Source organism: Ammodytes marinus, assembly GCF_949987685.1.
Source record: "Ammodytes marinus genome assembly, chromosome: 1".
Taxonomy (NCBI): domain Eukaryota; kingdom Metazoa; phylum Chordata; class Actinopteri; order Uranoscopiformes; family Ammodytidae; genus Ammodytes; species Ammodytes marinus.
The window spans coordinates 29,551,958-29,564,153 of NC_137230.1; the positions used below are offsets into that span (position 1 = coordinate 29,551,958).

General features: G+C 39.8%; 1 protein-coding gene across 1 annotated transcript in view; it reads left to right on the plus strand.

The window, feature by feature from the left end:
• Positions 1 to 639: 639 nt before the first annotated feature.
• LOC307270509 (protein kinase C-binding protein NELL1-like) overlaps positions 640 to 12,196 on the plus strand; it is a gene marked incomplete at its 3' end in the record, with an annotated part of 185,522 nt that continues 173,965 nt past the window's right edge. The window contains exons 1-2 of the mRNA XM_080053488.1: positions 640 to 703; positions 1,229 to 1,357. Coding sequence (XP_079909614.1) covers positions 655 to 703; positions 1,229 to 1,357 — 178 coding nt within the window. The 5' untranslated portion in view covers positions 640 to 654. The remainder of the gene's footprint in view (positions 704 to 1,228; positions 1,358 to 12,196) is intronic.

Below are 12,196 nucleotides of genomic sequence, written 5' to 3' on the forward strand. Positions count from 1 at the left end.
ATATAATACAAACCAGTCACATTTCTATGGTCACAAAGTGCATTTGTTTTTCACACATCATGATACATAAACCAACAAACTAAATTGTAATTACATTCTTTAATGATAATAAAGTAAAAACAAGATAATAAAAATGTGTTCTACTTTGTCACCTGCAGTGTTTTATTATTTTGTTCCATGAGAATGGACACTATTTGAATATTCACCATTTTGATAAGTCAGAGCAGCCAATACAGTCTATGAGACAGAGAATGCCCATATCCTCCACTCAAAGACTTCCCTTTGAAATCCTTTTTATCACCTCCAAAATTGGAAGTTTCTGTGGTCTGAACGGGGGGAACTGAACAGACAGATGGCTCAGAATATTCTCAAATCTTCCGTCTGCCTTTTAGTTTTAATATATCCTGAATAAACACAGGCATGTGTCGCTGTTGATGCCAGGCAGTGACTGATCGGACGCATTCAAACAACATAAACTGCTCTGGTTTTGCAGTGAAGGAACCCCTGCCCCTTTTTGTGGACCGTTCCTCTTGTTCCTCCACATCCAGGCGAGTTAAGAGCGGCGCACAGCGCTAGACGGACCAGAGCGGGTTTAGTGTGGATACGCAGCGGAGCGCACGACAGAGGACTCTGTACAACACAACTCTAACACAAATGGATATTTACGTGGCTTTAGTATCCCTTTTCTTTTTTACCAAACCAGGTAAGAACAAGCCGTGTGGCGCTCTGTCTTCCGAATTGGGTATTATGTTTCGAGTGACACGCGCTTCTTAACGTCTTTAACGCTTTTCAGTTTGCACCTTGCGCGCAAATTTTTTTTATTTAGTATGTCTTGACTGCATCGTATTGTGTGTGGTTTTAATCACTTTCAGTTTGTTGAGCTACTGTTTGATAATAATCCCGATGCAGATAAGGTAAAGGAGAGGACACCTTTTACCTTACCGTGCGCGCACAGTGCACCTACAGCCCGTGGAGAACACAGGTGTTGGCTGCGGGCAAAATGTATTGGGCAGCGGTATCAATATCCCGCGTTTAAATCAAAACTGCATTTTACTTTTTTCTTTCCACAACCATCAATGTTAAGTACTGGAATGCACATAAGCAGTCACCATGTCTGTTTTTAAAACGAATAAGGATTTCAGATGAAAAACCCCTGTCAGGTTTAATCCTCTTAGCGGGCTGTGGACCCACCGCTTCACATCCTCTAACCTTCCTTTCTCTTTCACAGCTTTGGCTTTCGGATCAGATCAAGACTACCAGATTGATATCATCAATGAACTTGACCTGGCAAATGCCACCTATGGAATTACCCAAGTGGCGGGGCTTCACAACAGCAGCAAAGCGTTCATGTTCCGAGGTATAGTGCACGCACGCTCACAATTTCTTTTCACATTTTAGTCGCGCTGCTCAAGTTTGGAAAATGTCTTTTGTCTTCTGGCTGCGCGCACGCACACGCACGCTCTTTGGTTCATTAGTTAGTGTGAGCAAAGCCGTGCAGCGCCACACCTTTCGGTGTCACAGTAATGGCATGGGGTGCTGAGACAGAACACTCCGGGGAGCATCCTCTCATAATTACTCGACATGTAATTTGTCCCAGGCAGCAGCAGATGCTCAGGCTCTTTCTGGACACACATTTGAGCATGCTGTCTAAGTAGGATTTGTACAACACTTCGACTTTTCCCATTGCCATTATGTTATAATCCCAACAACTGGTGATATCAGGTGTGTTAGTATGAGAACCTGAATGACATGCATCCCATAATAACAGACACACTTCAAAGCCATATGTCCTATTAGGAAGATAACAGCGGTACTGTTGTTAAGCTTGTCGAGGGTGGTTAGACATGTATTACCAGTGTCAGAGGATAACTTTGATTTACTCAATTGCTTCCCTGCGCTTTGGAAAGGACTCCAAATATTATGTGCAACTTGTACCTTCCCCCTGTGGTGCCCCCAGCTAGAAGCATCGGTTGACCGGTTGGAGAGTAGATACTGAAGGCTGAAGAAGTGGTATTCAGTGAGAGGAGAGAAGAGAAATGAAAATATATCTAATAGCTGTTTGAGACCTGTCTGTTATTTATTTATTTTTAATTCCTTTTTGTGTTTTTCCCCCATTTGTCTGGGAATTAAGAAAAGGCTGCAGGGAAGACTTGAAGTGTAAAAATCTCCATCATATTTGAAACAACATTGTTTACATTTGATAACACCTTGATATTCAAAGGCAGCATGTTTAACATTTTATTGTCCAATGCTGTTCCAACCTGGATGAAAAATACAATGTGGAGGAGTCGTTTTTGTACTTCTCTGGCGTGGACATATTCAGATTCAAAGAGACTGGCACACAAACAGGGGTGTTGAGACTCATATCGGCAGAGTGGCAGTGTTCAGTGTGTGTGGTGAATGTGGTTTTATTTTATGCGTTTGGCTCAGTGTGCAACTGGCTCTTTATGAATGGAAAGCAGGGCAGCTTGGCCGACTCTGCCAAGGTGAAGCGGTCCAAGATTTAAGGCTGGAGGAAATACAGGGTACACAACCTCACTTATTTCTTGAAACGGACAAACACGCACGCACGCACGCACGCACGCACGCATGCAGGCACGCACGCATGCAGGCACGCACACACACACACACACACACACACACACACACACACACACACACACACACACACACACACACGTATACACAAGTACTATCCTACTCCAAGCTGCTCTCCCTCTAAGGTTTCCAGGCTCGCGGGGTCGAGGTGCAGCATCCAGATAGTGTGGGAAATAGAAGGCTAAGCCAGGAGGGAAAACTGGACCTGTGAGTGTTGGAGTGGATACTTGTGTTGTGACCTATTTAAATTCTTTGCCCACCCTTGCATTGCTTTGATTGCCCTTTAATCCAGATGGCTTCCCAGAGCAACAGCAGCCAACGTTGCAGCAAATATCAGGTTATTTTTAAATAGTGGAAAAGCTGATGTTCTAATAAGTTACAGAAACAAACAGACCTTGGTTATCAGTCGAGTAGAAGCTGTTGCTGGAGCCATGTGGCTGATTGGGTCAGTGATTATTCAAGAGGATTTATGTATGCTGTATGCAATCATGTTGTGCCCTAAGCTCTCACATATTTCATTGTTTGAATGCATAAATTGTGAAAGAACATATTGTGATGATGATGGTAAAATGGCTGGGAAAAACAGGGCATAGTGGTGTTCCAGTGTGGAAAGCACAGAGAGAGGAATCTGGTGATGCTGAACAAAGGAAACTGGGATAGCTAATGATTTTCAAACAACAAATGGTTTGCATTATTCAATAGACTTTAAGCATCTTTCCTCTTACGTTTTCACCTGAATAATGAACCAATGCACTACATGAAAAGCTGGTTAGGAGAGGCAGACATTTGAGTGCAGCCCCTTCCCAAAGAGGCATATCTTGATGTTATCCATCAAGCCTTGCAATGGAAAACAAGCAAGCCAATTGATAATATTCCCTCACTGTGCACTTATAGTTGTAGTTAGTAGTAGGATTCCTTACTTCATGGTAAATTCTGTAATGCATTGAGGAAAATTAGTTTGTCCAGAAAGTGGCTGACCTAGTTTCACATCCTACATTGGAAACCAGTGTGTCAACTTAATTACTCAGAATGCCCCTGTCCCAATGTTGACTTAGATTTAATAATTCTAATGGGAATTATCAGTTTGCATTTTAGTATCCTCTCTGTGGACACACATATCTGTTGGTCTGTCAGTTTGAACCAAAGTAAAACATCTCAACTTAAAACAGATGGTGGTGATTCAAGCATGTGAGGGCTTTCCTCATTTAGGCTGCTAAGAGGGTGATCAGTTCTGAAATACATGCATGACATTTTATAGATTACCTGAACAATTGATGGGTTGGACTTGATGAACATGACGGATTACCATGATTTTTGGCCCAGACATTCTTGGTCCTCAGAGAATGGACTCTACGGCTCTACGCTTATTTTCATTCGAAAGTATTGGACCTAACAATCTGTGTACATAACACGATGAGGCTTAAACTGGAGGTATTCACAGGTATATTCCAATTTGTTACATTTTATCCTGTGATGAATATTCTTGTTTTTGACTCGAGAACAAGAGTGTGAAATGTGAATTGTATGGGGAAATTAAACAGATTGCTACCCGTTGTTGCTGTGATGATTGCTCTTTAATTGGTGTCAAATCATGCGGATGCCAGGTTCGGTGTTCATTTCTCTATGTTGATGCGTTTGGGTTGACCTCATTTTGAATAGCCCTTTGCATAATTGTCCTTGGGTTTTTTTCTTTCAAAAATGTATTCATGACATGTGCGTTATACTTGGGTAGGTTTTAATTGGGTATGTTTCGTACCAACCTATGGGTTACATTAATGAGAGTTGGACAAAACACTCTGAGCAACCAAGTCTGACAATGTAGAGCGAGACCAGCAGAGCTGATCATGTCCTAAATGATGTCACCAGAGGATATATCCTTTTGATTCAGGTAACATGACCTTTCCCTTAATATAAACACTTTTCATGTATTGCACCTCTGTATAGAAGTAAAGATTAAACGACTGCAGATTTCTTTTTACCATTTCTCATCCATCCAGTTGCTTTTTTGCTACGTCATTGGCACTACAGCCTTACTAGATCATTAGCATGGCTGTAGACTTGTTATGACATGATGAAACACACAAATACTTAATGAACATGTTTATACTGAATTATATTTTACCGACATGCCTTTGAACGACATCCATCATTTAAAAGCTCTGGATGGGCTTCATTGTGTTTTAAGCTGCTGAAACACAAGATGTATAGAATTTGGTTTGGCTAATTGTCCCATGACCAGATGTATGATACACAATTTTAAGTTAAGGTTCCTTCATTTGTGTTGTATCTCAGTTTCATTTGAAATTGCTCTTTGCTTTACACCTAGAAAACGTTCTGACATTTTGAACCCCTTATTTCAAGATGTTTCCAAGTAGAGACAAAAATACCTTCAATACTTTAATAATAGTTTATTTACTGATGCAACTATTTGATCAATATTAAAGGTCTACTTCACCGGTTGGAATATGAAGGTGTATTGAACTCGGAGATCCTATGAAGTATAAATGTGTTCTGTGACATCACAGAAAGAGAAATGTAGGGTTAGACAGTGAGACCATAAAACACTCTTTCTGCCTTTTCTCAGGCTAGGATGATCCGATTTAAATTTTCTTTGCACATTTATACTTCATAGGATCTCTGAGTTCAATACACCTTCATATTCCAACCGGTGAAGTAGGTCTTTAAAGTTAATAGATTGCCAAACTCGCAAAAAAAAATAGATCTCTTTGTGCTCCATTGACCCTCTTAGTCACAATCATTACTGTTAAACAGTTAAATGCTAAAAACAAATGCCTTAATCCTGCTATCCCCGAGATCTATAAAGAGGCCTCCTATCAGCCTCTTAGACTAATTATTCTTAACATATAACAACTCTACAGTCTGGTTTACACGATTTAAATGGTCGATAATTAACGTTAAATTGACCACCCTGTTGATTCCAGTCAAAGCCTTTTTCCAACCTCAATTAAAGCAGAAATCCATTTTGAAACACCTTACCACTACAATAAAGAGCTATAAAAAGTACGTACATTGGCCAAATGGGCATAGTACGGTACCAGTCCTCTGGTACTTATACACCAACAGTGGAAAGGTGAAAGATGGACCAGAATGTAATGATGGAAAAACAATTGTGTCGTTTCTCTGAAGAAAGTGGTGGAACTCTGCCACTTTGGTTATATGTGTGACCAAAAAATTGTGTTTGTTTAATCAGTAAACAAACCAAACAGTGAAGACAAGACATTATGTGTTAAATAGTGAACTCTAAATGGTGCAGTCAGGCAGGGTTTTATTGGCACTATACAAAAGAGATTACTTACCTTGATGGTGTCAGCAGTTTGCATAGCTTTTTAGCATTTCTTTTAGCAAATGTAAAACTGACTCACTGACAGAAATAACTTCAGTGTCCAAATCTTGATGACGATAAACTTTGATCCAACACAGGCAGCAGGTTGTCGTTACCCTTTATGAATACATGTGTAAATTCTACTTAATGAGAAAAGCTTCCCAGTTATAAAGGAGCTATACTAAACTATTTTGAGATTTTGATCAGAACCTCTTAGAAACTGGGCTTTCTCTTTCAAAGTGAACAGTGCTGTGGTTCCACTGACTGTCTCCTGGTCAAATATAATGTGTCCAATGATTATACCGCTTATCAGCCTTGACTTCGAGCTACGGCATTAGTTTCTAAAACCTGGTCCCTGGATTGTGACCTCATTCGGCTGGTAACAGTGCATCTATGACCTGGATATCCAAAACATAGTTTCCGAGTTCAGAATACTATTACTTTAACTCGCCTGCAAAATGGTGATTGCACAGTTACTCCTTCAATTTTTGTCAAAATTGGAAACAAATGTAGGATTTGAGATTGTACGCCATTACGCCACACAAAGCAGAGTTGTAATACAGAGGTCACCACAGAGGTCTCCTATTCAACATTATTTCTGGATCAGTTCACAAGTGGTGGCAGCTACCTATTCTTCTGGGCTGTTGTAGAGCACTACTTGTTGTATTGAAACATCTTCTGAAAGATGAAGTAGGTGCGTTATGAAGAGCAAAATTGGTGACCGAAATTGCTCAATTTAACGATTGCTCACAGTTGAAAAGAAAAATGTAATGTTTTTCAAGCAAAGGGCCGTCAACAGTTATAGCCAGCACTTTGTGAACAATGAAAAACAGACAGCAACCAGCTGATGTCGTACAACTTTGCTCTCCAAAACCCTGGCCGGAACTACAAGGGGTAGACTAAATACTGTTTTCCATAAACAGTACGGCTGCACAAGTGAACTATTTCAGGGTTAATGCCAACCAGGTTTTGGATCTATTTCATGATCCTGTGGGTTTATTGAAGCAAAAACAACACAGGGCTGCTACAGTCATTGAAAATTGTAAGCCGTTAGAAGTTCAGTCGGAGCCCTGAGGAAATGTCATGCGCAAAACAAAAACTCCTCAAGTGCAAATTAATTATGCAGTAGGCTATATTAATATTCATTCATGTACCTTGAATTATTTAAGTGAAACTGACTCTTGAAACTGAAGACAATCGACTGCTATAACTATTTTGTTTGTATTTTAAAGTATATGTGTGCTATTAGAAATAAATAATTTGCCCTTAATTTTTATTTTTAGTTTAAATGTAATCTTTATTTATACAGATTATCTCATTGAGACCCGACCACAAGATTCCAGTGTATAATGTTTTTTTTCCTGTGTTGACCTTGCTGCTATTGAGCTGTTTTTGCGTTGTTGTCTCAGCTCATATAAGACCAAATGTTGTGCATTCGGAAGCAATTATGAGGTGCTTATGAGGTGTAACTTTTTTTTTTTCTAATAATGCAAACCCTCCCCAGTAATTGAACCAAAGAGCTGATCTGTCATGTTATACTCATGACATTGTTATTTAATTGATAAATCCGCTTCCATCGCCTATTTGTTGCACACACTCTATATGGATATAGGACAGAAACATGACTGCCTTAAAACATTAGTACTACAGAACAGTTTATTAAAAGCCATTTCAAATAAATCCATGTGCAGCAGAGCAAGAATGAGCACATACGTCAACTATTTGATGATGAATTTGCATTCCTGTGCCAATGAACGCAGCGTTTTGACGAGAAACCATTTAAACTATCAAAGTGGATTTAGGCCTGATTTCAAAGCCAACCATAATCATAATATGAACACAAAAAGAAGATCAAATTGTTTTTCTATCAATTAATCATGAACAACAATTTCATGATTGTGACAGCACTAATAACAAATCGACTGGGATAAGGCTTATTGGGTTTTTGGCTTAAGATGTAGTTCTTACTATGTCTCAAGCACACAGTACATCTCTCTCCCCACTTGAATGTAAAACCCAGAAGTGAATGCAACAGGCTCTCACCACTTCTCTTACAGTTATCGAAAGGACATCTGGGAATGGTACATTGAAATGTCAACATGAAAAATAAATAGATGAAGCATTTTGCTGATAAGTGTATTTATCATAGTACCAATTCACCAGTCTAGACAACAGAAGTGTTGCACTCCCTTGGATCCTCAGCAATACACCCACCACCGTGTGAAGTTGATTGGATGAATAGACAGAACAACACACAGATGTCGACCTTTATACTTAGACGATTGTTTCTAATTGCAGATGATAACAATGATCCCCCAAAGTTTTTAAGTCTGAATTGAGGCAGGGCATGGCAATCAGTGCTGATTACAATGATTGCTGTCCCTGAATACACTGAATAGAAGAACTCCTAGAATCTCCCAGGCATCAGGGAATATGGTTACAATGGTGATATGATACCTCAAGATGCTGTGTGTATGTGTGTGTATGTGTGCGTGTGTTAGTGGGTGTGGAACAGCTCACTCTGCCTGGCTATCATGTTTCATAAGGCTGTGTGTTGTACCAAAGTTTTAATCAAATAACTCAACACGAATTGGCTTGTAAATTATACATGTAAACACTTTGTCGACAGGTTACTGTTCAGTACAAGAAAACAAACACCTTGGCTGTGCCCTTGTGTATCTCAGTTAGATGTATCAAGAAGTTACAGAGGGTTAACGTTAACGGGACCTTTTAGTTGAACCTCCCTGTCATGGTTGTGATTTTGACTTTATGGGAAAGTGAAATAAGAAGAAGAAGAAATAGCAGACCCCAATAAAAACCCAATCCCATTGAGTTATAAAATGTGAGGGGAAAGATCTTCATTTTGGAACGTTCTTCTTCATTTAGCAGTTAATGATGACTTGACCAGTGTTATAAAACAGCCTAGGCTCTGTAAACTGGCATGTTGCTAGCAACGGTGGGCCTCCTATGTTTACATACCAGTTTACAGAGCCTAGGCCGTGTATCAACAGATCATTTTTCAGTGCCCACACAGTATAATACACAGTGGCGGATCGTCAGGAGATATTCACTGATTTTTACTTGAAGGGATTCTTACAACCAGCGTTTACAATTGTATAGAGGCTGCAGCTTTGTGCATTTTAGCCATCAATGATTCCATTTTATCTTCTATGCCACTTAGTCAATGTCTCATTTCACAACTAGTTTGTTTTAATAGATTGAGTAATGTTTCGACCTCAGTCAAATCTTCCACTGACAGATTTCTTTTCAACCAAAAGCTTCTGTATATAAATCAATATGAATACTCAGTGGCCCATTTCAGTACCAAGAGGGATTTTATCCATCGACTCTGCAGTAGAGAGACAGAGTTCACGACTGAGTTGATCGCTAGTAATTCGTCTCCACGAATGGAGTTTCTTGATAGTTAATCAAAAGACAAATGCCTTGAACCGAAATGTTTGGCCTTTATGTTTTTTTATTTTATTGTAGATATACCCTCAGGGGTAACCAAGGAGTGTAGAAGGTTAACAGTGCAGACTGATAAATCCATGTCTCGCCACAGGTTTCATTTTTCTTCTGAGCATGTCAGCGCTGTGCACGTTACTCCTGTTTTAGAAAGTCTGAATATGCCAGTTTCTGATGTGCTCCAGTGAAATGTTATCATTTTTGTGTCAGGCAATTGGGCAGGCAGGAGGTTTGGCTCCACTCAAACAGTTCTGTCTGTTCTCTCACGGTGGATATGAGACTAAGCTGCATGTTACAAAATCCAGGAAGAAAAAGAATGGCAAATTTAAGAGCGGAAATTAGCTGTTAATTACATATGCTGCCGTAAAATTAGACAGTAGGTGGATTAGGACGGCGGAAAAGATGACGTCTTAGAAATCTTGATAACCACAAATACACCAGCTACACAATGTGACCTGGACAATTATTCTATTTTTGGTTGCAGGGTGCAGGCCGTGCCATTCCTGCAGGTTTGGAGTGAATTGCCTACACACTGAGAGGTTCAGTGAAGTCTCATGCATCCATGTTGTTGCTATTTATACCTCTCCCCTCTGACTGCAGAGCAGAGAGTGGGGTTGCATATGTCACAGATATTATTGAAAATAAATCCCAGTGCCACCAAGAGGCCCTAGGAGGCTGTGGGCAGCTCACAGGCTGCAAGCAGCTAAAGCCAGGCTACAACGCTAAATGCTACGATGCTAAAGTCGACGTCGCAATATCGCAGTCGCCGAATCCAATGGAGCCTATCAAACCTTTCCATCTTTTATGTATGAGCTTCCTGGCTGTCCTACAGCTGGAGGAGGCGAGACACTGGTCCCACCTCACAGGAACCTCTGCGGAATTATTCCATCTGAATTATTCATCGTACATGAGGGCGATATCTTTTAAAGGGACAGTTGTATTTCTGTTGCCTTCCCCTGCTGTAAAGGCAGCATAGGGGAACGATAGCAGGATACAGGTGGATGTGAGAAACATGGTCTCCATGAACACCCCAAACATAAAATCCATATGATTGGTCCGGAGTGTACCTGTCTCCTGCGACCATGATCAATAGTGTGGAATGCAAAGGATCCATTTCTGGCATTGAGACCCTACAGTAAAGCTGCCTTTTGGAGGTTTTGGACCCAAACTGTAGAATTCTCTGACTCTATTAGCATCTGTTGAGGTTGTTAAAGCCCTTTTTTGGGAAATACTTATGTATCTGTTAATCTCTTTGGCAGTGTTGGTGTCGGCAGTCCTGGTAAAAATGATGTTGAATACCTGCATAATATCATTTTGTGTTTAGTGCTTCTTTGCTTTGTATGTCAGCAAATGCCTGCATTCTAAATCTACTGAAATAAATGAATGATGCACACATACATGCACAATACAACTTTTAATTAATCATATTAACTAGCCATACAGTATATAGGATGCACAACTGAAAGTAAGGTCTGTATTTTTTGAGGAACTTGTCAAGATCAAAAGCACATGACCTGTACATTTTTATATTTGCAGCTAAGCTTGACAGCATTTGCAGTTTGGACTCAAATCTCATTACTGGTGTGGCTGGATGATATGTCTTCTTTTTTAGCCTTCCTAGTTGTTGTGTGTGTGTGTGTGGTTGCTTTTTCAACTGATTCAATTGTCTGCTTTTACTTTTAACTTCAGAGACATTTTGGTTAATAACGTTTAAAAAAAAAAAGATTGTTTAAGATTACGATTGCAGTCTGGTTAAAGTGACTTATCACTGTAAGACAAGTGGTTGTAGAAATTGCAAGTCTGACTCATCCATCTAATTCTGCTGGGCAGAACACACACCATAGTAAATAGTTACAGCTTTGATAATAACACCACATATTGCAGCTCCCTACAGAGTTCACTGCACAGATGGAGGCTGGGTTGTTGGCTCCTTCAATTATTTCTCTATTCTTTTAGTTCAACAGCAGCAAACTGTGCAGTTTTGTTTATATTTTTGCATCATTTTCAGGCTCTTCTCTTATGAAAAATACAAGTTTAAAATTGATCATGTGGAAACAGTTGAAATGGAATATTATCATTCACTTAAAGCTCCCACTAAGGTCTGTCTCATTACCACACACAGAAGTGTCATGGACAAACGACACGCTCAGCTTTGATTTCTCGCCTGTATCTCTGGAAGGTGGCACAGTAACCTCAACGCCGAGCAATTAAACTCTGTCTATTTATCGTTGTCTCAAACTGTTTATGGAAAGTGCAAGAATGAGCTTTCAGAACCTTCCTATCTCCATCAAAAAGCTGATATAATTAGCCCTGTTTTGTCCTGCCTGGAGCCATTGTCTTTGTTTTGATCGTATCACAGTCACTCTGTAATTGCGTTCACTTTCACTCTGCTGGCTTTATGACCTATCATAGATTGGAATTGGAATGTGCTGTGTTACGACTAATTATAGCTAATTAGATTTTTGCTCCAGTTGGACAGGATGTAGAATATGCATTCTATACTAGCTGACCAAATGTTATTGGAAGCAAAAATAAACATTAAAGAAGGAATTGGCCATTTTCACTCCCACTTTTTAGCATCCTGCTCACCATTTGAGTGTGGTTTTGCACTCTTGTCTGTGTTCACTTATTACCCGTAAATCCAACCATAAAGACACATCAACACACATGCCTCATGAACCATACAGGATACATGTTAACCCAACCCTTAATTTAAATTCATATACTGTATATTATACTAATTTTAATAATAATCCACACAACACATAATCCCATACACCACACGTAAGG